At 45.0% G+C, this 27627-nt stretch overlaps 2 protein-coding genes across 2 annotated transcripts in view; one reads left to right on the forward strand and one right to left on the reverse strand.

The window, feature by feature from the left end:
- On the reverse strand, positions 1–27317 carry LOC121876883 (pollen-specific leucine-rich repeat extensin-like protein 1). Its single transcript, XM_042382431.1, has 6 exons — positions 27130–27317; positions 3760–3897; positions 2994–3209; positions 2592–2768; positions 1171–2023; positions 1–597 (listed from the first exon to the last, which is right to left on the reverse strand). The coding sequence occupies exons 1-6, from the start codon at positions 27217–27219 to the stop codon at positions 128–130; spliced, it is 1944 nt and encodes a 647-aa protein (XP_042238365.1). The 5' UTR covers positions 27220–27317; the 3' UTR covers positions 1–127.
- LOC121876891 (protein unc-50 homolog) overlaps positions 1–27627 on the forward strand; it is a 97526-nt gene that overhangs the window by 18593 nt on the left and 51306 nt on the right. The gene's annotated exons all lie outside the window — the stretch shown is intronic.

Below are 27627 nucleotides of genomic sequence, written 5' to 3' on the forward strand. Positions count from 1 at the left end.
TGTGTGTGTGTGTGTGTGTGTGTGTGTGTGTGTGTGTGTGTGTGTGTGTGTGTGTGTGTGTGTGTGTCCTGCATCTCTTCTGGATGACGTCCGGATGTGCAGGATCACACCGCTGCCACCAAACATATTAGTTGACCAGAAGGTGGTGTCTACGGGGCACTTCTTGCTGGTTTGGAGGTTGAGAAACCTCTTGGTTGTGTGGAGGAGGAGGTTTCACAAAGGTCTCTGCTTCAGGGTTGATCTCGGGTACGATCCCGGTGCGGCCCTCAGGAGCGAACTTGGGAGGAGGTGGAAGAGTGCCAGCGATAGGGGGGTTGTGTTGGAGGATAGCAATGGGTTTGGGTGGAGTCATGACGTCCTTGGGGATGGGGCTAATGTGAATGTCCTTGGAAACGTGGAAGGGGAAGCGGCGCTCAATTTGGGGCTGTGGGGCGTGCTGTTTCTGTGGAGGAAAGTTGGAGTGTGCAGGACCGATGACAGTGTGTACCCTGGGGGGGCCAAACTCCAGGGTGCGGCGCCGTGACTCCTGGTTCCTGGGGGTGGGCGGGGCGTGCATCTCCATGTGGGTGATGGGGCGGTTACCTCCAATCATTGACACTGTAAACATAACCACCATTAACAAAAGAGATGTAACACCGCTACTCCATTTTATCTTTACATTAACAACAAAAATATCAACAACAGATTTAATAAAATTACAAAAATAATAACCTTAGTAACTGTGGTTATGGCGATAAATGGCAATAATAATAATAATAATAATAATAAGAAGAAGAATATAACAGTAAGATTGAAATGGTGGTAGTTGTAGTACTGACAGTAATTGTAGTAGCAGCAATGGTAATGTCTGTAAACCGTACATGCTTAATCAATGTAAACTTCTTACATCCGACCCAACCGTACTTCTACAACCCTTCCCCTCGTACGCGGAATTGAAATACTACTAATAAAATCATTGAGAGAAGGGGAGGGGGCTTGGAGACCTCGCTACTGGCAGTGTGAACCTGACCGCCTACGAAGGAGTCTGTCTACTTATGGTGGACCACTTATCTAGTGTACAACTGTACTTGACCCTAATATCATAAGGCTATATGAGGGTGAGGGAGGGGAGTATACAGTGAGAGGTGAGGGAGGGGAGTATACAGTGAGAGGTGAGGGTGTGAGAGTTACCTGGCGGTGCAGGTGCCAGCATTCGTTCGGGCAGCAAGCGGAAGGGCGGGAGGTTCACGGGGTTGGGCAGAGCACGAGCCTGGGCCTCAGGCATCACACGGACGATATTCTTCTGTTGGTTATTTCCCTGGGGCAGAGGGAGGGCACCACGGTGAAGGGAACCCGGCGAGATGGGGCCGTCCATACGCTCTGGGGAGCCCAGGAGGCGGGGCCCACCAGGGGACATGGACATGCGTGGGGACATGCGCACGAATGGGCGGAAGGGGAAGGGCAGCATGCGGTGACGAGGGCCATCATCCATCTTGGGCTCGGAGAGCATTGGGGCGTTGAAGGGGGTCAGTATGATGCGGGGTTTGGGGCCAGGGAAGGGCATGGGGCCGTTGGAGAGGTGTATATGGTGCTGGGGCTCAGCTTTCAGTACACGATGTGCGGGGGGTGGCAGGTTGTGGGGAATGGGGATACGGCCAGACAGCGGGGCACCCTTGGGGGGCATCTGGTTATTGGGGCTCACCATTACACACGGGAAGGGGCTGTTGACGGGGCAGGGGAGTGGGGCGGGAGAGAAGGGCATGGGTTGGGGGCCGTTGATGGGAAGGAGGGATCTGGCGGCAGCCCGGGAGGCGGCCTTAGCGGACAACATCTTCATGATGGGGGCGAGGATGGAGAGGGGAGGTCCCAGGCGGCGGGGTCCTGGTGGGAGCATGAAGGGTCCTGACACTGGCCCCTGCTGCTGCTGCTGCTCTTCGTTGTCGTCATTGTTGTCCTCGCAGGTGACGATGATGGCCTGGGTCATGATGCCGTCGCCTAGAGGCTGCTGACGACGTTCAACCTCACAGTTAACATCGCGACCAGCCTGTGTGTGTGAGGTAATGTTAGCACTAGTGACACACACACACACACACACCTCATTAACTTCCATCTCGTCACTAGAAAATTTTTTATGTTGTCCCCAAATGCCCGTAACTCTCTTAACTAGCCCTGACCCCATCCTTAACTAGCCCTGACCCCATCCATAACTAGCTCTGACCCCATCCTTAACTAGCCCTGACCCCATCCTTAACTAGCCCTGACCCCATCCTTAACTAGCCCTGACCCCATCCATAACTAACTCTGACCCCGTCCGTAACTAACCCTATCTCACACGGCAACCTCTCTGCACCTTTAACCACCACAATTCTTTAACTAGACCGCTAACACACCCCCCTCCAACCCTTTAGTGGTAAATGAGCAACCTCCTCTCCCCCTTAGTGGTAAATACACCTCTCCCCTTAAGTGGTAAATGAGTGACCTCCTCTCCCCTCCCCCTTAAGTGGTAAATGAGTGACCTCCTCTCCCCTCCCCTTTAGTGGTAAATGAGTGACCTCCTCTCCCCTCCCCCTTTAGTGGTAAATGAGTGACCTCCCCCACCTGCAGACACTCACCAGGGAGGGGTTGCCAAGAATAAGATCAATAGGGAGTTTGATCTTCTTCATGTGGTCCATCTGTGCCCGCATGATGTCCTGTAGCGCCTCCTGTTCGTCCTCCTCCCTTATAGCTTCCTCCAGTACCTTCTCTGTCTCCTCCACCTCCATCACCTTCTCCAGTATTTCCTCCACCTCCTGTAGGGAAAGAAAGACAATGTAATGATCTCAAGGGAACTTTTATTATTGAACTAGATTAAGCTTCCTCAGATTTACTCCTTACTCCTTGTATCTACCACCAAGACCCCTCTATCTCTCCCACCTAGGGCCCCTCCCTCCCCTCCATCGTGGCCTCCACCACCTTGACTTCCCTCAAGAATTACCTGTATTGACCTCCTATATGAGCTGGTGACCTGTACTGACCTCTTCACGGGTGGGGATGGGCAGATCGACAACAGGGGGCTGGGCCTTGTCGTCTTCAGCGTCTAAGTTGTTGTTTCCCATATCAGGCATCAACTTCTGCTGCTCCCCCTTCTGCTCCTCCAGTTGGTTATCTTCCACCTTGTTGCCCACGAGCGCCTCCGACCGTGGGATCTCCAAGAAGCTGGCAGCATGAAGGTTCTTGTGGCCGTGTTCCTCCTGTAGGGGAGATGAGAATGTGATCTCCTGGCTACTGAGTTATATATATCAGTGCGTGTGAATAGTTTACCCTTTTGCGAACGATACTTTATTATCATGGGTACGTCTATTGATCCTTATACGTACGAAAATAATAATAGTATCGTTTATTCTTATTTAAATGTTATTATGCATTATATATCACCACCATAGGTATACAATAATTCATCATATTTACAAGAGTATTAGCTGAGGATATGATGATTTATAGTTATGAATACACTAATTTATGCTTACAGATAAACTATTTTCCTACTCAAGTAATATGAACCTAATGAAGCGATATTTTACCGAATGAAGTTAATAAACACCAAAATTGACTCAGATCCGCCATGTTTGTGCGTCCTTAGCAACCGTGATTGTTTACATCAGCTGATTGGTTGCTAAGGTATATTTCTCAATCTTCAGAATTATAATATATTCTGAGGGTGGAAATTTTGTAGTGGGTGTATGGGTGTTATGTGGTGGGTGTATGGGTGTATATACTGTACTTCTCGTGGGTGTAACTTACATGGTGACATACACAGGCCCGGGAGGCGAGGTAATTGGAGGTGAGAATGAAGAAGCCGATGATGACAGCTGAGGCCACCAAGGTAACGCACACCATCTTCACTATCTGGACCCGAGTGCTCTTGTCCCGCCGGTATGCCTGAGAAGAGGGGAGAAGGAATGGTTATTATTATTATTATTATTATTATTATTATTATTATTATTATTATTATTATTATTATTATTGTTGCTGTTGTTATTGTTATTATTATTATTATTATTATTATTATTATTATTATTATTGTTACTGGTTGTGTTATTGTTGTTATTATTATTATTAGTTACTATATTATTAATAGATAGATAGGTCGCCTTACAAATTCACAATGATTTAGCATATACACGTTGAAAGGACATATACATATACAAACAAAGGTAAACACTGCATCCTCCATGACACTGCAGGAACAAGCTCTGAGGTCCTACTGTCATGTGAAGGTCGTGACAGACAGACATATATACTTGTCTATGGAAATTACTAAGTATTTTGTGATTCATCATTGTGTGGGGAAAGTTTTGACTAGTGTGTGTGTGTGTGTGTGTGTGTGTGTGTGTGTGTGTGTGTGTGTGTGTGTGTGTGTGGTGAACAGTGATTTATTATGGTCACGGTAAACCCGCTCTTGTGCTTAGGTAACTGTTGATCACCTGAAGATTAAACACCCCAGATTCGTTTATCCCAGATTACGTTTGGTTAGGTTAGCATCAGGGTGGTTAATCACCATTTATCATCACCACTACCATCATCACAACCACTATCACCACCATTATTAACACCACCACTAACACCACCACCACTATCACCACCATCATTAACACCACCACTAACACCACCACCACCATCACCACACCACCACCACCACTCATCACCACCATCATTAACACCACCACTAACACCACTACCACTATCACCACCACCACTCTCTCCACCACCACTAACACCACCACCACTATCATCACCACCACCATCACCACCACCATCACCACCACTCTCTCCACCATGAATGAGACAACAAGACAGCCAGACAAGATTGCTTTCCCAAGGCCACCATCAACCCACTTCACTAACTGTTAACTTTTATTCACCAACCTACAATATGGACCACACCCCTCCCCCCTCCAACACCCCCCACACCTTCCCTCTACACACCCCAACACCCCCACACACCTTCCCTCTACACACTAACTTTACCTTCCCTCTACACACTAACACCCCCACACACCTTCCCCTCTACACACCCCCAACACTCCCCACACCTTCCCTCTACACCCCCCACACACCTTCCCTCTACCCCACACCCCAACACCCCCACACCTTCCCCTCTACACACCCAACACCCCACACACCTTCCCCTCTACACACCCCAACACCCCACACCTTCCCCTCTACCCCCACACCTTCCCTCTACACCCCCAACACCCCCACCTTCCCTCTACACACACCCCAACACCCCCCTCACCTTCCCTCTACCCCACACCCCCAACACCCCCACACCTTCCCCTCTACACCCCCACACCTTCCCTCTACACCCCCCACACCTTCCCCTCTACACCCCCACACCTTCCCCTCTACACCCCCCCCACACCTTCCCCTTTACACATACATATAATTATCTTGATTTTCTCCTCAATATTTCTCAGAGTTTCACAAGGGGAAATATAACCTTGAATATACGCTTAAAGACCTTTTTTGTTTATTGTAGTGTAATAATTCGTTGTTGTAGTTCAATAATACGTTGTTGTAGTGTAGTAATACGTTATAACCTTAGTATTTCCCTCGGCTCTACAGCAGTGTGTGTGTGGTACTGTAGTTTGGAGTAACAGTTATGTGTCAGTGCTGTTTTGACTTCACCTTGGCCCTGCGTGTGTGTGTGTGTGTGTGTGTGTGTGTGTGTGTGTGTGTGTGTGTGCGTGCGTGTGTGCGTGCGTGCGTGCGTGCGTGTGTGTGTGTGTGTGTGTGTGTGTGTGTGTGTGTGTGTGTGTGTGTGTGTGTGTGTGTGTGTCCCGGTACAACACAATTTACTGCCATCAATATTCCTCTTACGTCGGTACGGTTTATAATTATACTATACACGTAACTGGCTGGAATTAAACTAAAATTGCAACTAAAATGGCGTCAAATGATAATGGTATTTTTACCTTAACTATGTACGATCATTTTACAACCAGATAAGATTCAGAGATGACTATTGTCTTTGTGTTTCTCTCTCTCTCTCTCTCTCTCTCTCTCTCTCTCCTCTCTCCTCCCCCCATTTATCTCTCTCTCACCCCTTCCCTTATCTCTCTCTCCTCCAGTTCCTTTCCTTCCGTCTCCTACACACCTTCCACATCTCTTACCCCTTCCTGTCCTTCCTATCTCCCTCCCCCTCTCCCCTCCCCCCCTCCCTTCCCTCCCCCCCTCCCCCACCTGGCACGCCCGCTTACAGGTGGATAGTTAAAGTGGTGACAGATTATACCCAATCATTAACTATACTGGGAGGAGGAGTGAGGAGTGAGGCCTCTGAGGGTGAGAGGGACTCCTGAAGGGTTTGGGGCTGTAAGGTGGTGGGGTATTACAAGGCCTGGGGGAGGTGGGGCGCTGCGGACGTGTGGGATCAAGGCCGGGGGCAGGGAAAACTCGCCACTAACGGTCGTAGAGGCTCAAGGCCCAGCTCTCTCTCTCTCTCTCTCTCTCTCTCTCTCTCTCTCTCTCTCTCTCTCTCTCTCTCTCTCTCTCTCTCTCTCTCTCTCTCTCTCTCTCTCAAAAAGTTCCAAAGTTGTTGTTGTTGTTTTTTTCGGATCACCTGAAGACTCTCTCCACTCGAGTTTATTTCACCTGATAATTAACCCTGGGTGGTGACTCTTGAGGTGAGCCAATTTTTTTTTTATCTGATGATGGATAGAAGTCGTAGTTTGCGTTTGTTTGTCGTAGTTTGCCTCACTATACCTGACACACCCACGCAAAAAAAAATACGTCAATTGCAGCACAAGAAAGGCATCAGCCGTAACGAGGTGTGATGACATGAGTGAAGGGAGAGAGAAACGTGTGAATTTTGTGACGTGACGACAGGTGTGATGAAGGAAGGAGCTACAGTTCATTGTGTATCATCCTGTTGTATCTCCGGGTCTCTGTGATGTGTATACTAAGGTCTCTGTGATGTGTATACTAAGGTCTCTGTGATGTGTATACTAAGGTCTCTGTGATGTGTATACTAAGGTCTCTGTGATGTTTATACTAAGGTCGCTGTGATGTGTATATACTGTATTAAGTGATGTGTATACTGTACTAAGGGATGTGTAATACTGTATTAAGTAATGTGTATACTAAGGTCTCTGTGATGTGTATACTAAGGTCTCTGTGATGTGTATACTAAGGTCTCTGTGATGTGTATACTAAGGTCTCTGTGATGTGTATACTAAGGTCTCTGTGATGTGTATACTAAGGTCTCTAATGTATTCAGAAATAACCTTTAAATGACACTGACACTACGAAAACTAGATACGTGCACTTAAATTGGATCACCTTAAGATTAACCACCCTATCGCTATCCTAACAATCAAATGTAATCTAACTTAACCTAATCCATTCTACTCTAACCTAACCTAACCAAATCTATTATAATCCACCCTAAATTAACCCCCAGATAGAATTAAGGTAAAATAAGCTGGGGGGGGGGGTTATTCTACAGGTAATCCTACAGACCTAAAATACCCAAGGCAAGAATCTTAGTAGGAAAATGATACTATTCTTAGACATGATGTGTATAAGTGTTTGTAATCTTTTTTTAATTTATCATGTGAGAAAGTTCAGGGTGACGGAAAGTACAGGATGTTGGGAATAGGTCACAAGACACTAGGATAACAGAACGTTCACTGTGAAGGGTTACGAGGAGGTGCCTGGTGACGTGATGCCTTGGTTGTGTTCATTCATTCCTGCAGTCATTCATTGTTATGTGGATCCGGGATGAGTGTGTGTGTGTGTGTGTGTGTGTGTGTGTGTGTGTGTGTGTGTGTGTGTGTGTGTGATCTACCTGCCACTGTAATCTACCCATATTGTAATCTACTCCTTGCTGTAATCTACCCCTATTGTAATCTACTCCTTGCTGTAATCTACCCCTATTGTAATCTACTCCTTGCTGTAATCTACCCCTTGCTGTAATCTACCCCTATTAAGAACATAAGAACATAAGAATGGAGGAAACTGCAGCGGGCCTATTGGCCCATGCTGGGCAGTCCCGTTTACACCCAACCCCTATTGCTCATATGAGCATCCAACCTATGTTTGAAACAATTCAGCGTATTCGAGTTAATGATGATATTTGGTAACTTGTTCCATTCATCCACTACTCTGTTTCCAAACCAGTGTTTACCTATTTCACGCCTAAATCTAAATTTGTCTAATTTAAAACCATTGTTACGAGTTCGCTCCTGGTTGGATAGTTTGAGTACCTTTGTAATGTCCCCTTTGTTTAGCCCTGCCTTCCACTTATACACCTCTATCAGGTCGCCCCTCGCTCTACGTCTCTCAAGGGAGTGCAAATTAAGATGCTTTAACCTGTCTCTATACTCAAGGTACTCCTTGCTGTAATCTACCCTTTGCTGTAATCTACCCATATTGTAATCTACCCCTACTGTAATCTACCCCAACTGTAATCTACCCCTACTGTAATCTACCCCCATCTTTTATCTACCCCTGCTGTAATTTGCTATATATGATCGTAGGGGTTAAAAACGTAGACACTTTCAGCAGACACCAGAAAGAGGTTGAAGGCCTTGTGATGTTAAAGGCTAATGTTAGGAATAAATAAACACTGACAAAAAACAAACGAAGTACTAAGATTGGCAAAAACTTGAAATATAGAGTAAGGAAAATGAGATAATTTGAACATATAATTAGGGATGGTGAGATAATAGCAGAAATGTGAATGGACAAAGTTGAAGGTAGGAAGATCAGGGGGAGGCAGAGACTGGGATGAATGGATGTATGTAATATAAAACTCGATGTACTGTATGTAATGTTTAAATCAATGTTGTTAGGAGATAATGAAGATGATTGTGCAAGAATTTTGAGGGAAAACTAACTAAAGAAAACGTGTATGAAGAGGTAAACATCTTTACTTCACTTTGTGTTGTTTTCTCACCATTCCCAAGATGTACACATTGTTGACATATGAGTGTGGGTGTTAATAGACTATAGGTACAGCCAGGGTCGTTCCTAGGGGGGTGCGGGGCCCGGGGCAACTCAGCCACTGCGGGGCCCCACCAACCCCCATGGGACAGACGCTATGGATGGTAAGGTCACGGTTGCGATGGTGGCGTAAGCCGTCAGGTCAGATTATCCAGTCAACGGGTAATGTGTCCGAGGTCACTGGGTCTAGTGCTGTGCCCCGCGGGGCCCCCCACACGCGCGGGGCCACGGGCGGTCGCCCCTGTTCGCCCCCTAAAGGATGGGCCTGGGTACAGCTGTGACCATAACATCAACAGTATTTAAGTTTACTAAGATGTTATTCTCCCGAAACTGCTGAGACTTCTCCAGGGCGGATATCCACTCTATGATTCAGAGTGACGTAGATCTCGTTGCCACAAGAATACGTTCATTTCCAACATTTCTGAGTGGTTGATTTCACGCACTTACGAGACCGTGACACAGTTGTAGTTTATTAATGGTGCGGAGACATGGTGGCAACAGAAGCGTGATTACCGGAACTTTTAAATCTTACAGTTTGTTTCAAGATTTCTTAATACAAGATAAGAGAAGACGTTTGTGCAACTTTCTACTGTGTTATAGTTCCAAGGTTTTTATAATACTGATAAATTCCAAAATTAGATATCAGGGTTAAAAAGATTTAATGCGTATGTTTTATTTAATTATTTTTTGTCTCTAAGTGAATGTAACTAGTTTTTGTAAAGTCAATGTGTAAGTTTGTTGACATTTACAATTTTTTTGCCATTTAGATATACGTTCGGACACACAATTACGAACCTTTTGTGAATCCGGCTTCTAGAATAATGAAGTGAATCCGTAAATAAACCTAACAGCTGACCGGACGTTAAACACAAATTAATTTCCACAGTAAATAAGGAAACTAGTGGTTAGTGTTTTTATAACGGTGTGTTCTTCATGCTCCAGTGAAAGTGTCCAGTCACCCCGCCTGTCACCGTCGCTCACCGCTAACTGCTGCTGGACTGGGCTGGATTGTGTGGGCTACCTAATCACTGGGTCACCTGCTACCTATACCTCATAACACTGCTTCAGAACTACTACTAATAATACGACTTAACTAGACTTTCTCCTGAGATTACAAATCAACCATACCTAACTTAACCAAATCTAACAACTGAATCTAATTGAACGTAACCTAAACGGAATTAAGCTAACACCCTAACTTAACCTAACGATCCTACGTGATAAATAGATATACAAAGATCGATAGATAGATACATAGATATAGATAGATGAATAGAGATATAGATAGGTATATATTCAGTAAAATCATCATACAAGTTTACATAGAGCGTTGCGTTTATAAGGGAAAGGATCGAGTCTGTGGCTGGGAATGAGTAACTAGGCTTTTTCACCTACAAACTACAGTAACTAGGCATCCTCACAGTCAGACTAAAAACAGTTATTAGGTTTATCACAAGCTTAATGACATTTATATGAACGAGTATCCAATTTCATTTAAGACTCATTAACATTTATAAGAACCACTAACCGGTTAAATTTAATATTTTAAGATTGTGACATTTTTTATTATTTTTTTTTTACTTATACCCATTATCAGTTATCTTGTTTTACTTTCACTTGGTCATCGTGTTTGTGTTAAATAACGAGTTAGCCTTTTGAAGTTGATATCAGCTTACAGTAGATTTGAGTAATTTACCCAATTCAGTACATGTTAACATAATTTCTCACTTGTTCAGTAAATATTAATGTAGTTTATTCCCAGTTCAGTAAATGGTAAAAATTTTCTCAGGTATTTAGTAAATGTTAATATAATTTTCCCAGTTAATACAGCCGAAATAACCGAAAGGCGAAGCGATCAGAAATCCCCAAACAACTTAACCTAGTTTCTCAGTTCAGTAAATGTTAATATAATTTTCCGAGTGTGTTATATTGAACTTCATTGTTCATCTTTCATAGGTATGTTAATGCATTTTAATCAAGACAATTTGTTTATGAAGTCTAATATAAACATTATATCAGTTCAACAGACCGTGAGTTACTTGTTGTTGTTGTTATTTGTATTACTGTGCCACAACAACTAAGGTTATAATGTATTTGTCTATTTACTCTATATTAAATACACTAAGTTGTCATTCACAATTAATAATGAAGAAAAGGGGTAATTATTAGGAGTATTAGCTGTAACGAGCCCCCATTTTGTAAATAGGAATGTAATATTTGTCTAGAATTATTACGGTTGTGATAATTGGTTACAACACAAGTTTATAACATGTCATTTGTAGTCCAGGTAGGGGGTTGGTAGAAAAAGCTTCTATACTTTATTACGTGGATAAAATTCTCATTGGTCAAGAAAATACGGTCTTGTAAAGTAAAAAATAAGAAATACGGTCCCGGCAAAACAAATGAGAAGGAGAGAGTGAGTGAGTGTGTGTGTGTGTGTGAGTGTGTGTGTGTGTGTGTGAGAGAGAGAGAGAGAATGTTTACACTGGCGGAGTCGTGCTGTTTACGTAACGTATGACGCCATAACCAGGAAGTTGGCATTTGCATGTTGAGTGACGGTGACATACACACACGGTGACCAGTGATTATTATTATTATTATTACTGAAATATATCACTGGAGGTACTCAAATATATTACAGGTAAGTGCTGAAATATAGAAGTTACTGGATTACATTAAAGGAATGAGTGTCGAAATATATTACAGGTGCTCTCTCAAGTCGTTTAACCATCTACATTTTAAGCTTAAACTTTCTAAAATGCGATTTCTCCCGTACATGACTCAGCGTTTGAGAGTTAGACCGTCGCCTCGGTGGGTTTTATGAACGGCTGCCTGTGATTGGCTGCTCTTAAATACCGATTCTTGGCGAGAATAACACAAAAGAGGAACGAATTGGTCTTATTGTTAAGCTTTTGGTCCGCCCTCAGCCGAGAAAATAAACCGCCAGCTTAGCTTTTAGAGGGTGCATACAAAACGTCGACATGCCTTTAAGGTTCAGTACAAAGCGTCGACTTGAAATGTAAACCGGAAGTAAGTGCTGTTGTCAGGAAAAGAAAGCTTTAAAGGGATTATTTTTTGTTAGAAGGTTTATTCTCCCATCAACAACAGAAGCAGGTGTTTACAATCATCAACAAAGGAAGAGATTGAGCCAGCGAGCACCAGGGCGTTGTCTCGCTCGTGCGGGAAGGGAAAGTGAACCCGGCAAGAACTTGTCCCAACAGCTTTTGGACCACGGCAAGACGGAGCTGTGGACCACGGCAAGACGGAGCTGTGAACCACGGCAAGACGGAGCTGTGGACCACGGCAAGACGGAGCTGTGGACCACGGCAAGACGGAGCTGTGGACCACGGCAAGACGGAGCTGTGGACCACGGCAAGACGGAGCTGTGGACCACGGCAAGACGGAGCTGTGGACCACGGCAAGACGGAGCTGTGGACCACGGGACAAGACGGGAGCTGTGGACCACGGCAAGAAGACCACGGCAAGAGCTGTGGACCACGGCAAGACGGAGCTGTGGACCACGGCAAGACGGAGCTGTGGACCACGGCAAGACGGAGCTGTGGACCACGGCAAGACGGAGCTGTGGACCACGGCAAGACGGAGCTGTGGACCACGGCAAGACGGAGCTGTGGACCACGGCAAGACGGAGCTGTGGACCACGGCAAGACGGAGCTGTGGACCACGGCAAGACGGAGCTGTGGACCACGGCAAGACGGAGCTGTGGACCACGGCAAGACGGAGCTGTGGACCACGGCAAGACGGAGCTGTGGACCACGGCAAGACGGAGCTGTGGACCACGGCAAGACGGAGCTGTGGACCACGGCAAGACGGAGCTGTGGACCACGGCAAGACGGAGCTGTGGACCACGGCAAGACGGAGCTGTGGACCACGGCAAGACGGAGCTGTGGACCACGGCAAGACGGAGCTGTGGACCACGGCAAGACGGAGCTGTGGACCACGGCAAGACGGAGCTGTGGACCACGGCAAGACGGAGCTGTGGACCACGGCAAGACGGAGCTGTGGACCACGGCAAGACGGAGCTGTGGACCACAGTAAAAGGATTAAATTTTGCTCATCAAACTATTTCACATACAGGCACATCAAGTGGCAACACTCCTGTAAACAAAAACGTTGCCGACACGAGTTCTTTTAATTGTATTTGCATCAAAGTTGAATTTTCATTTGAAAATTGACGCTATTGTTTACTAACTGGTCCAAGACTTTTATTTGACATTCTTTAAACTCTCTCGCGATCTTAACTTACCGTTTTGTTAACGAAAGACAAAATTATCTACTTGGGGGTGAAATAGGTAAGGGGATCGCGATTTAAATATCAATATACTCAAAACAAAATATTATGATTTTTATTTGTATTATACAGTGTTTCTTTTCATGTTATTCTGATATAATTTGTATGAAAAAAACCACCGTTCACTGATTCACAGGTACACGCCAGATAGTGTTAAGTGTCTAGCAGTTGTTTACAGTCTGATTGAAACTGGATAAACGCATCATTTAGCGACACCTGATGACGGAGTGTGTGTGTGTGTGAGGAGGAAGCTTATTGTTCTGAAACTTGCCCCTCTGTGTGTGTATATGTGTGTATGTGTGTCTGTATATATAAAACCTAAACACACCCAACTTGTCTCACTGTTTGGGTTACAACAGCGGAGTGAACGTGACACAAGAACAGCCCCGCCGAGGATTTATCAACAATACCGTGTTATCGCGCACTGTTGTGGCCTTGATCACTCTGTTTTGTCACTGCGATAACTCTTGCGGTAGTTGGTGGATGTAACTGAAACTTGATACAGATGTTGATTTTTGCCAAGATCTCGGGTGAGTTTGATGATAAGCGAGATAATAATAATAATAATAATAATAATAATGTACCGGATGTTCGCATTTATTGGGACTCTCAATTACACACCAAAATGAGGCAACATTTATAGCACTGTAATAATGTATCAATTAACCCAGATTTTTTTTATACTGTTATTAGTATAATATTGTTAGTCCCCCTCACCTCTTATTATGTAGGTATGTCAGCATATGTATACCTGTTTAATTACTGGGTGATACGTGTGTGAGTGTCTGTAATGTATGTGTTGGCTGTGTGTGTGTGTGTGTGGAATTATGTGTATATTTGTAATTATTTATGTTATATCTTTGTTACTATGTATTTGTAAGGGTACATCGGCTCGGGACGCCCCCAGTTCACCCCTCTGTGGCTAGGTACCTAAGTCTACAGCTGGGGAAGTGAAGGCCACGCTGTCTCTCTGTCTCTGTGTACATGAAATAAACTGAGTCCACACAACACCCACTTTCACTCTCTTTTATGATAAACATGAGACACTGACCTACCATCTACCACACTATCATCACCATCACTCCCATAATCACCATCACCACCACTCCCATTATCATCACCACCACCACTCCCACTATCATCACCACCATTACCAGGTCAGTGATAACTTTCTCTTGCCAGGAGGTAATGTGTGACTGTCAGGTGAGTGGACATTGGTGGACAGTCAGTGTCATGAATGTCTTAACAAACACATGACAGTCAGAGTGCCATGACTGTCAGGCGAGTATGGCATGACACAATACTCCAGCTCACAATATGTGCTAACTGCTGACCAAGTTAACTAAATCAGCTGATGTCTACCTGGTGGTGAGGTGAGGAGAGGTGCCTGCAGTAACACCTTTTGCTTAACACGTGTCTCCCTCACTGAGAGTTTGTGTTTGTGTGTGTTTGTGTAAGTGTGTATGTGCGTGGTACAGTCCCTACCTAGTTAGTACTGTATTCTGTACTGTACACCAAAATCTATTCTTTTCCCTAAAGATAGATATGTATGTACTATAAATATTTATTCAGTAAAATCTACAAACAAAACAAATTTACATTGATTCAACATGTATATGGATATTGCAACTATACAGTGTACAAAGAGAACACAGGTAAATAAACAATGACAAACAGTGAGTCAATTCAACCAAGGATAAATAACAAAGCCATCAAATATTTCCCGGAACAACAACAACAACAACAACGTCATCTCCCCTCCCCTCCCCCCACCCCCCATATGACCCTCACCTGTGGCTCTCAACTACCTAATACGTGTAAATGAAACGACTGAGGTGAATGAACTGGCAAACAACCATGACCCCGAATAGTCCAGTATTACCTCACATCATTACTGGAGCTTGTACACCTGAGTTGACTTTACAACACCTGTGGCAGTAGCGGTTATAGCTTAATCCTGTTGTGTCACCAGCTCATCACAAGAGTGGTTTAGGGAATTTTGTATTGTACGTTATTTTGTGTGTGTGTGTGTGTGTGTGTGTGTGTGTGTGTGTGTGTGTCAGGCGGGGGTTGACTCCTCATCACTTTCTCTCACCTTCGTACAAGTCATCGACCGGCGGCCCCACAAGTGAGTTCATCACAGTAAAAACATCAACAACTCCACTCAACCCCCCTAAAAAAAAATTTCTTCTTCGGGGTTTACAAGGAAAAACACACACACACACACACACACACACACACACGGCCACAGATGACCCAGAAATATTCAAGTGTTTCCCCATTGTGTGTATGTCTGTACTGTATGTGTGTACTGGACCAGTGTGTGTATTGGTGTATAGGGAATCTTTGTGGATTTATATGGTGATCTATATTGAAGAAATATCTAACTTGTTTAATAAATTGTAAACCAGCGTGAATTTGTTTGACGATTTTAATAGAATAAAAACTTTCCGAGTCCCGATTATACTTGTTCATATATTTAGTGACGTTTGTTTATTTACGGCGTTGTGTTCGATTTCATCTCGTTAATATTGTCAAGGTAAAGCTTATTGCGGCAAGTGTGGAGAACAAAACACGAGGGCAGTGTCCCCCGAAGTCCAAGTCACGATCGCGTGGAGGAAATCGGAGAGTGTGTTGTTGCTGACACACTTTCTCCTCCCCGGCGCTTCCCGACATTCACTTTTTTCTCCTCCCACAATGCCTCGATCCTCTCCCAAGATTAATTTCCTCGTTAAAAAACTGTATATTATGTGTATTTAATGGAGTTCAAACTTGATGGAGGAAAAGATTGTCTGCTATCTGTCAAACTGTGGACGTGTGTCGTGACCTCTTGCGGTGTTCGAATTCGAGGATTAACAAATTATTACGAAATCGTGCGTTTGTGGAATGAAAGTGAAGCCGAATCGTCAAGGGCAGCCGGTGGGAGGTCAGCCCAGGTCACCGGCTGTCACATGTTTCCGGGGCACTGAACTGGTGGTGACCTTTTGTGACCTTATCGACATATACACACAAGTGGTAGTGTGGAGCGTGAGTGAATGTACACACCTGTGGTCTAGTGTGTACAGTGAAACGACTGAAACTACCACAATACAGAGACACACTACATAAGTACACTGGAGCTGTACAATGGAACACTCAGCACACTACCAATGTACAATGGACCAAACTCACTATACTTGTACACTAGCAGAACAGTATCAGTACACTGTAAAATACATACAGTGGAACAACAACAGCGCAGGTATACATTGGAGGTGTCAGTGGTGCATTACAATAGAAGGAACACTGTAGTTGTACAATGGTAAAGAATTACAATGGTGCTTTACGTGGGAGGTAACACTACAAATATACAATAGAAAGAACACAGTGTAGTTGTACAATGGAACAATGTATAAAGCCAGCATTGTAGTGAGTGAGGCGTGGTGAATGACCCCCGCGCTATCTGTTGTCATAAATTATTCATATCTTCATCATTATTCACCTCATGAAAAGTTTGTGCTCAATATTTACGTTAGATAGACCTGATATGTATAGTAATTTGTATGTATGGATTATGTATGCATATCATGTATATTGTGTAGGTCTTCATTCACTGTTTGTATTAAGAACATAAGAAAATAAGGAGTCTGCAATAGTCCGGTTGGCCTGTGCATGGCAGCTCCTGTCGAGAGTTACTACCACTCTCTATCATCCATGAATCTATCCAGCCTCCTTTTGAAACTTCCAGAGTTCCCGCACTTACTACAAAGTTGCTAAGCTTGTTCCACTCGTCTACCACCCTATTTGTGAACCAGTTTCTTCCTATCTCCCTCCTAAACCTAAACTTATCCAACTTGAATCCGTTGCTCCGAGTCCTATCCTGCTCGGATATTATAAGAACTTTATCTATATCCCCTTTATTGATTCCTTTCACCCACTTAAATACTTCTATCATATCTCCCCGCACTCTTCGTCTTTCTAGGGAATGCAAGTTAAGTTTCTTTAACCTATCCTGATATGGAAGGTTTCTAAGTCCCGGAATCATTTTGTCATTCTTCGCTGCACCGACTCTAGTGAATTGATATCCATTCTATAATAAGGGCACCAGAACTGAACCGCATAATCGAGGTGCGGCCTGACCAGCGCAAGATATAGTTGCAATAAGACCTCTGCACTCTTGTTACTTACACTTCTAGATATAAAACCCAATACTCTGTTCGCCTTATTTCGAACATTAACGCACTGTTTTCTAGGCTTTACACTTATTGTTGGTTTTGTGGCCATGTGTCAGGTTAGGTTGGGTTATGTTGGGTAGGGTTATGTTGGGTTGGGTTGAGTTGGGTAGGGTTATGTTGAGTTGGGTTGGGTTGAGTTGGGTTGGGTTGAGTTGGGTTGAGTTGAGTTGGGTTGGGTTATGTTGAGTTGGGTTGGGTTGAGTTGGGTTGAGTTAGGTTGGGGCTTGGGTTAGGGCTGAGTTGCTGGGCTGGGTTGGTTGGGGCTGGGTGCTGGAGTTGGGTTGGGTTGGGTTGGGTTGGGTTGAGTTGGGTTGGGTTGAGTTGGGTTGGGTTGGGTTGGGTTGGGTTGGGTTGAGTTGGGTTGAGTTGAGTTGGGTTGAGTTAAATCGCAGAAGACAGACGATCGTCCTAGTGGGGTGTTTATCACGTGTTATTGGATTGTTGTGGTGTGTGGTGGTGGTGTGGTGTTATGGTGGTGGTGGTGTGTTGTGGAGGTGTGGTGGTGGTGTGGTGTTATGGTGGTGGTGGTGTGTTGTGGAGGTGTGGTGGTGGTGTGAATCCAGGAAAAAGGTCACAAGGAAAAAAAAGTCAGAAAAAACGTCACAGACAAAAACACTAACCTCACCTAACATACGTGTAATGCCATCATATATAAATTGTGTTGTCAACGTGTGCAAGTCTTGCGCTAGTCAGGCCGCACCTCGATTATGCGGTTCAGTTCTGGTGCCCTTATTATAGAATGGAAATCAATTCACTAGAGTCGGTGCAGCGAAGAATGACAAAAATGATTCCGGGACTTAGAAACCTTCCATATCAGGATAGGTTAAAGAAACTTAACTTGCATTCCCTAGAAAGACGAAGAGTGCGGGGAGATATGATAGAAGTATTTAAGTGGGTGAAAGGAATCAATAAAGGGATATAGATAAAGTTCTTATAATATCCGAGCAGGATAGGACTCGGAGCAACGGATTTAAGTTGGATAAGTTTAGGTTTAGGAGGGAGATAGGAAGAAACTGGTTCACAAATAGGGTGGTGGACGAGTGGAACAAGCTTAGCAACTATGTAGTAAGTGCTGGAACGCTGGAAAGTTTCAAAAGGAGGCTAGATAGATTCATGGATGATAGAGAGTGGTAGTAACTCTCGACAGGAGCTGCCATGCACAGGCCAACCGGCCTATTGCAGACTCCTTATTTTCTTATGTAAGTCATGTATTGTCAGTTAATAAGTGATATTACAATAAAATGTGACTTTTTTCCTTTGACTTTTTTCCAGGCTAAAATTGTGACCTTTTTTTTCCCTGTGAATTTATTTCTGTTCGCCGGTGGTGTTATGGTGTGTGGTGGTGTTACTGTTATAGTGTGTTTGTGTGTTGTTGTTGTGTTATGGTGTGTTAGAGATGTGTTATGGTGTGTGGTGGAGGTGTGTAATGGTGATGTGTTATGGTGTGTGGTATGGCGTTTGGTGATGGTGTTATGGTGGTGTGTAGTGGTGGTTGTGTGTTATGGTGTGTTGGTGGTGGTGTCCGCTAGCTGACCTTCTCATGTGGCATTTTTAGGGCGCGGTAAACGGCCATCGTCTCAAGGCTTCATGGTTCACACCGCCCACCACAATCCCTCACACACACACACACACACACACATTGTAAGTCAAACATCAATTGTAAGTGTGTTAAGTGATGGTGTATGTGTGTGTGTGTGTGTTAAGTGATGGTGTGTGTGTGTGTGTGTGTGTTAAGTGATGTGTGTGTGTGTGTGTGTGTGTGTGGTAAGTGATGGTGTGTGTGTGTGTGGGGGGGGGGTGTTGTTATTGCTCCTAGTTCCGGCTCACCAGGTAGAGATACACAAAGGGTCGTTAGATAAATATACAGTATACCTCGTAAGTGAACATGTTAAGAATCTACCTAACCTAACCTAACCTAACCTAACCTAACCTATATGTCTATTTTTGTTTACTTTATACAGCTGTTGTTTGTTTACTACTATTATATGAAGTGTTTTTGTTTACGGTTCGTGTTATTGTTGTTTATATGTGTGAAGAGGAACCATGATGTGTAATCTGGACCTATATTGACCTTAGCCTGTCGTTGACCCCTCACCACCCTATACCCATTCTCCCTCCTGAGTTTACCTTCATCACCCCCATCAATTTGCCTCCTACCCCCTCCCCTGGTTCACTCCACCCCCACCACCCACCCATCTCTCCTGTTTATTTGACCTCACTGACTTATACCTATCTCCCTCCCTGGTTTAATACCTCATCACCCCCCATCAACTTACCCTACCTCCTGCTAGTCACCTTGACCTCTTAACTACTGATCGTAAACATAACAATTGAGGGCTGTAGTAGTGACTGGATATGTTCTTGAGTTATGGTGTTGTGTTAATGTGTGTGTGTGTGTGTGTGTGTGTGTGTGTGTGTGTGTGTGTGTGGTGAAGAGGGTGTTTTAATAATCAGTAAAGAAGAGAAAGGAACAGACCCTTGACCACCACGCTCTAACGGAGAGATTTCAACTGTCCTCAGGTAAGGAGCCGTGATGGCTGGGTGGAGGACGAGAGAGAGAGAGAGAGAGAGAGAGAGAGAGAGAGAGAGGCAGAGAGAGGGTGTGTGTGAGAGAGAGAGAGAGGGTGAGGGTGGAGAGAGAGAGAGAGAGAAGTTTCCAATGTGCAGTAATTAAGTTGTAGGACAGCAGCAAGGCCAATTAAGGAGACACTCTTTCCTGCCAAGTTTAGTGAACCCACAGGCAACGCTGGGGGGAGGCACAGGGTGGGGGGAGGGGGGAGGGGTGAAGGGGAGGTGGGGGAGAGGGAAGAAGGGTGGGGGAGGTGAGGGGAGGTGGAGGTGTTTTTAATGGTGGTCGACATTGTGGCGTTGTTTGTATTGTGTTTACTGTTTACCTTGTGGGTGTGTGGTCAGGATGTTTACGTGTGCGTGTGTGTGTGCGTGTGTGTGTGTGTGTGTGTGTGTGTGTTGCTAAGTTATTGTTTGCGTACGTAGCTGCGTGTGTGTATTTGTTTATGTATGTGTGTATATATATTTGTGTGTGAGTATATCTGCGTGTGTGGGGAGGGGTTTTGTGTGTGTGTGTATGTATGTCTGTGTGTGTGTGTCTGTATGTGTGTGTCTCTGTGTGTGTGTGTAAGGGCAGAGGTACACAGAGGCGAGGAAACAGCCGCCGCCCTACATGACGATAAGCTCACCTGCACCAACATACCCCGCCCACTAAACCACTACCCCCCTCCCCCCCCATACGCCCACCACGCCCAGCCTCAGTACACGGGCGGGGTGTCCAGTGCTTGAAAGTTAACATATGCGTCTGTAACCCACCGATCAACGAGCCCCGCCCACTTGCCACAAATGGACCAATGATAAGACATGACTTTGTTTACATATATATACGGACTGCATCAGACAAACTAACACCTGACCATTTTGTTTACGTACGGACAGCAACTGATTTAACAGGTATTCTCATTACTTCATGGTGTTGAATTAATACATGATTAGTGAAGCTTATTTGACCCAGATAATCTTTCTACTTGCTTGGCCTTGCCTGTTGTTGGGGGAGAGGAGAGGAGAGGAGAGGGAAGAGAAGAGAAGAGAAGAAGGGAGGAGAGGGGAAGAGGGATACCAGATTGACAAAGTCTAGTATATACGGTTAAATGTCTCTCGTAACTGAAGACTCATGATTGACTTAAGTTAAAACACAAAAGTTATCATTCTAAAAATATCATCAACATTTTACCCATACGATTCTACCTTAACTAGATACGTTCACTTAGACAGAAAATTAAATAAGAGTAAAATATCGTTTCCTAAATTGATCGTAAGTTTAATTCTGTTTTAGCTTAGTCCCTTGATTACGATGGGTGGTGGGCGAGTGGAACAAGCTAAGCAACTTTGTAGTAAGTGCTGGAACTCTGGAAAGTTTTAAAAGGAGGCTAGATAGATTCATGGATGATAGAGAGTGGTAGTAACTCTCGACAGGAGCTGCCATGCACAGGCCAACCGACCTATTGCAGACTCCTTATTTTCTTATGTTCTTATGACTTAAACCCTTGTTTACGATGACTTAAACCCTTGACTACGATGACTTAAACCCTTGACTACGATGACTTAAACCCATCAGGACTCAAAGGGTTAAGTCAGTTTAGTTAGGTCTCTCTCTCTCTCTCTCTCTCTCTCTCTCTCTCTCTCTCTCTCTCTCTCTTACGTAAGGCTCAGGACGTCTGAAGGGCTGACTGGCCTTGAGAATCCCATGATGATTTTACTCAAGTGTGTGTGTGTGTGTGTGTTGCTGCTCCCGTTATTGTGTTCACCTCTGTTATGGACCTCTGTTGCTATGGTTACTGTTGTTGTTGATTCTGTTGGGCGTGGCTCTTCTGTTGTCCTACTGTTGTTATGTGGTACTGGTGGTTACAGTGGCTGAGAAATGTTGAGACAGACTGAGAGTTGTCTGGAAAGGTTGAGAAATATCTAGAAGGGGAGGAGTGAGAGGAAAAGGATGGGAGGAAAGAATGAGAGGGAAGGTGCTGGAGGTGAGGTGAGGTGAGTCATGAAAGAGTGAGAGGGAAGGTGAGAGGGATGTTGGATACAAAGATTAAACCCTGATGGAGCGTCCACAGGTCTACCCGGCTTAACTGCCCCGTGCCGCCCCGTACCTGCCCGCCTCGCTCTACACACACACACACACACACACACACATGTTTGTCCTATCCGCATGGCACAAACAAAATGACTCATGTGTGTGTTTTTTTATGTATACACACACACACACACATGTGACGAAAATGATTCCGGGACTTAGAAACCTTCCATATCAGGATAGGTTAAAGAAACTAAATTTGCATTCCCTAGAAAGACGAAGAGTGCGGGGAGATATGATAGAAGTATTTAAGTGGGTGAAAGGAATCAATAAAGGGGATATAGATAAAGTTCTTATAATATCCGAGCAGGATAGGACTCGGAGCAACGGATTCAAGTTGGATAAGTTTAGGTTTAGGAGGGAGATAGGAAGTAACTGGTTCACAAATAGGGTGGTAGACGAGTGGAACAAGCTTAGCAACTTTGTAGTAAGTGCGGGAACGCTGGAAAGTTTTAAAAGGAGGCTAGATAGATTCATGGATGATAGAGAGTGGTAGTAACTCTCGACAGGAGCTGCCATGCACAGGCCAACCGGCCTATTGCAGACTCCTTATTTTCTTATGTTCTTATCCGCATGGCACAAACAAGATGACTCATGTGTTGTTTTATATATACACACACACACCACACACACCTCAAGGCCAACCACTTCTACACTGGGGCACGTATATTCATTACTCACTTACAAGAAACTTAACCTTACCAATCACTTACAAAGTATAAGTAATTTCCTACACCTTATTATACATATAAGTAAGTTGTAGCTTGTGGGTGAAATTGCCAAAATAATGATGTAGTCTTTGTTGAGGAGGTCGTGTGTGTGTGTGTGTGTGTGTGTGTGTGTGTGTGTGTGTGTGTGTGTGTGTGTGTGTGTGTGTGTGTTAAAAAGTGGTAGTGTGGTATTTTTATTACGTGTGTCTCTACTACTACTACTACTACTACTGATAGTAATAATAAAATGAGTCGCTCAGGTGCTGACAGATCTACCCCAGGTCTGGACAGATCTCCCCAGGTCCTGACAGATCTACAGGTGCTGACATATCTACCCCAGGTCTGACATATCTACCCGGTGCTGACATATCTCCCCAGGTGCTGACAGATCTACAGGTGTCACACCCCAGGTCCTGACATATCTACCCCCAGGTGCTGACAGATCTCCCCAGGTCCTGACATATCTACCCCAGGTGCTGACAGATCTACCCCAGGTGCTGACAGATCACCCCAGGTCTGACATATCTACCCCAGGTGCTGACAGATCTCCCCAGGTCCTGACATATCTACCCCAGGTCTGACAGATCTACCCCAGGTCTGACATATCTACCCCAGGTCTGACATATCTACCCCAGGTGCTGACAGATCTACCCCAGGGCTGACAGATCTACCCCAGGTCCTGACATATCTACCCCAGGTCTGTGAATTCTCCCAGGTGCTGACATATCTCCCCAGGTCTGACAGATCTACCCCAGGTCTGACAGATCTACCCCAGGTCCCGACAGATCTATCCCAGGTGCTGACAGATCTCCCCAGGTCCCTGACAGATCCCCAGGTCTGACATATCTACCCCAGGTCCTGTATCTCCCCAGGTGTGATCTACCCCCAGGTGTGACATATCTACCCCCAGGTCTGACATATCTACCCCAGGTCTGGATCTATCCAGGTGCTGGCAGATCTACCCCAGGTCCTGACAGATCTACCCCAGGTCCTGACAGATCTACCCCAGGTCCTGACATATCTACCCCAGGTCTGACAGATCTACCCCAGGTCCTGACAGATCTACCCCAGGTCCTGACATATCTACCCAGTCCTGACATATCTACCCCCAGGTCTGACATGCCTCCCCCATGTGCTGACATATCTACCCCAGGTCCTGACAGATCTACAGGTCCTGACATATCTACCCCAGGTCCTGACAGATCTACCCCAGGTCCTGCATATCTACCCCAGGTCTGACAGATCTACCCCAGGTCCTGACATCTCCCCAGGTCCTGCATATCTACCCCAGGTCTGACAGATCTACCCCAGGTGCTGACAGATCTACCCCAGGTCCCGACATATCTACCCCAGGTCTGACATAGATCTACCCCAGGTCCTGACATATCTACCCAGGTCTGACAGATCTACCCCAGGTGCTGACATATCTCCCCCAGGTGCTGACAGGTTCACCCCAGGTCTGACATATCTACCCCAGGTGTGACATATCTCCCCCAGGTCCTGACAGGTTCTACCCCAGGTCCTGACAGATCTACCCCAGGTGCTGACAGATCTACCCCAGGTCTGACATATCTACCCCAGGTGCTGACAGATCTCCCCAGGTGCTGAGAGGTTCCCCATCCCCCAAGTCGCTGCCATTTCCTGTCGGAGATTTGAACTTTCTAATGTACCTGGAAGTGAGAGGAGTGGTAGCCCGCTCTTGTCTCTGTGGTGATGAGAGAGAGAGAGAGAGAGAGAGAGAGAGAGAGATTGAACTAGACAAGACAAAGAGAGAGAGAGAGAGAGAATTAGACAAGATAAACAGAGAGAAAGAGTGATGTGAAAAGAGCGTGAGAGAGAGAGAGACACCATCATCAACTTTCACCACGTGGGGAAAACAGCTACACTTTTTCCTCTTGCGCTTTCAACTCTCTCTCTCTTCTTTTTTTTGTATGCCTCACTGGATAAAGAAAGAGTTAAAGACATAGAAACAGAGAGAGAAGAAGAGAGAGATAGAAGAAAAAAGATATATATAAAGAGAAGAATAAGATTGTAGAGAAAATATAGGGAGATAAGAGACGAAATAATACTTGTGACGTCAAAAAAAAGATAAAATAGAGATAGAAAGGAGAACTCATCCTAAGAGCTTTCTCACCCCCTCTCACCCCTCACCCCTTTCTCACCCTTATCCCTCACCCCTATCACCCTCCCCCACCCCACCTGTTCACGGGTTACAAAGCGTCATTGTTCAGGTTTGATTGCAGATTTTATTGTTCCTGAAGGTGAGTTTGTACTATTGTTCACACACACACACACACACACACACAACACACACACACACACACACACACAGTGCCTCGTCACATTGAAGGTCTAGTACGGTGGTATGAGTCACCTTTTTATTGCTGTATTCATGATGTGATTCACTGTATTCCTGTATCCACTGTCTCTCCTCTCTCTCTTTCAACACACCCTACCACACACACACCTGCACATCACACCCTACCACCCCTACCACTCACTACCCACCTACCACACTCCTACCACATACATAGACTTTTGAGAGATTTGAGTTCTTTCTCACACCAGTTATGTCGTTAATAAAGTCACGATTATTTTGGATAGTGTTAAGTGAGTGAGTAATGATGTTTAGTCTCGTAAGTCTTGTGTGTGTGTGTGTGTGTGTGTGTGTGTGTGTGTGTGTGTGTGTGTGTGTGTGTGTGTGTGTGTGTGTGTGTGTGTGTGTGTGTGTGTGTGTGGTTGGTGTGTCTGTGTGTGTGTGTGGTAGTGTGTGTGGTAGTGATGATAATGGTAGTAGAGATGACGTTAGGTGATGGTGGTGATAGTGGTAGTGATGGTGGTGATGTGGTGGTGGTGGTGGTGGTGATGATGTGGTGGTGGTGATAGCGGTAGTGGTGATGGAGGAACAAGACCGAGGTTAACCAGTTCAAGGAAAGTCTCACCCACTCTGTCACATCCGGTTGAGGGAAGGAATAGGTTGGGTTTGGTTTGGTTGGGTTGGGTTGGGTTGGGTTGGTTGGGTTTGGTTTGGTTGGGTTGGGTTGGGTTGGGTTTGGTTGGGTTGGTTGGGTTGGGTTGGGTTTGGTTTGGTTGCAGTAGGTCAGCCTAGGTCGAGTAAGGTTTGGGTAAATATCTGTCTCCTGCTCCCTCACCTCCACCCACACACTCATACATACAAGAAAGTGGTATATACATTGTAAGATGTGTGTGTGTCTGTATGAGTGCATGCCTGTATGTGTGTCTATGTGTGTATGCATGTATATGTGTGTGTGTGTGTGAGGGGTGTGTATGTGTGTATGTATGTATGTATGTATGTATGTATGTATGTATGTATGTATATATGTGTTTATGTATGTATGTATGTATGTATGTATGTATGTACAGTTTGTATGTATGTATGTATGTATGTATGTATGTACAGTTTGTATGTATGTATGTATGTATGTATGTGTGTATGTATGTATGTATGTATGTATGTACAGTTTGTATGTATGTGTGCTTCAGAATTTCTCTCGGGTTGGTAGATTGAGGATGTGAAGAATTATGTTACTTATATAAACGAGAGGCGGAGCAGTGATCCCGCTTTCACTGCTGGGAGAGAAAGCTTACACCAGTGACGTCACGCAAAATAGAAAAGACACGTTGTTTAAGTTACCAAGAGAGAGCTAGAGAGAGAAAGGTGAGACAGAGAGAGAGTGGGACAGAGAGAGAGAGGTGAGACAGAGAGAGTGGGACAGAGAGAGAGAGATGTGAGACAGAGAGAGAGTGGGACAGAGAGAGAGAGAAAGGTGAGACAGAGAGAGAGTGGGACAGAGAGAGAGAGAGAGATGTGAGACAGAGAAAAAAGAAAAGTTAGTAAGATCACCTGAAGATTAGACAGCCCAGGTTATTTCACATGAAGATTTACCACCCTAACTCTATCTGGTGGTGTTAGGTTATGTTAGCGTTGGATTAGGTCAGGGTGTGTTAGGTGGGACTAGGTTAGTTTAGGTTAGGTCATGTTAGCGTTACGTTAGGTCATGTTAGCTGGATGTTAGTGTTACGTTAGGTCATGTTAGTGTTACGTTAGGTCATGTTAGTGTTACGTTAGGTCATGTTAGCGTTATGTTAGTGTTACGTTAGGTTATGTTAGTGTTACGTTAGGTCGGGGTGTGTTGTGTTAGGTAGCGTTACGTTAGGGTGTGTTAGGTTAGGTTAGGTTGGTTAATCTAGAGGTGAAATATAAGGTGAGGTGTTTAATATTGAGGTGATGTGATAAATGTAACACGAAAGGTTTATCAGGTCTGTACTTACCGGGGGAGGGGACTCTGTGTAGGCCTCTGAAGGGGCGTAGGTGGGTGGGAGAGAGACAGTGTCCCCCGGCATATCCGCCTTCTCGGCCATGATGAACACAATAATAATAATACACAAACAACAAAACGAAGAACAGGTTACTGTGTGTCGCCGCCTCGGAGTTTGTAGTGAAACTCCCCGTCTCGCCCTCCTCGCTGGGTTTTAAAACCTTGCCGGGTTCTCCTCCAGTTACCAGTTCCTTAATTTACAAACTTTATCTTCCTCTGTCTTTATGTTTTGGTAACCTTGATGACACAGTTCCAATAGTCATGAGTTACAGTTACCCGTTGTTGGAATAAGTAATAATGTTTGTTTAAGAGGCGAATTATTGTGAGGTTGATGGTATATGTGGCAGCTAGGGCCTCCTCACCCCCACCCACGACAGCCCAACATACTTTCCAATGATGTCGCTTTTATACAGATTTCAGCAGCGGTGGACGGCTCGCTGAACTGACTCTG

Source organism: Homarus americanus, unplaced genomic scaffold (genome assembly GCF_018991925.1).
Source record: "Homarus americanus isolate GMGI-L3 unplaced genomic scaffold, GMGI_Hamer_2.0 scaffold50281, whole genome shotgun sequence".
NCBI lineage: Eukaryota > Metazoa > Arthropoda > Malacostraca > Decapoda > Nephropidae > Homarus > Homarus americanus.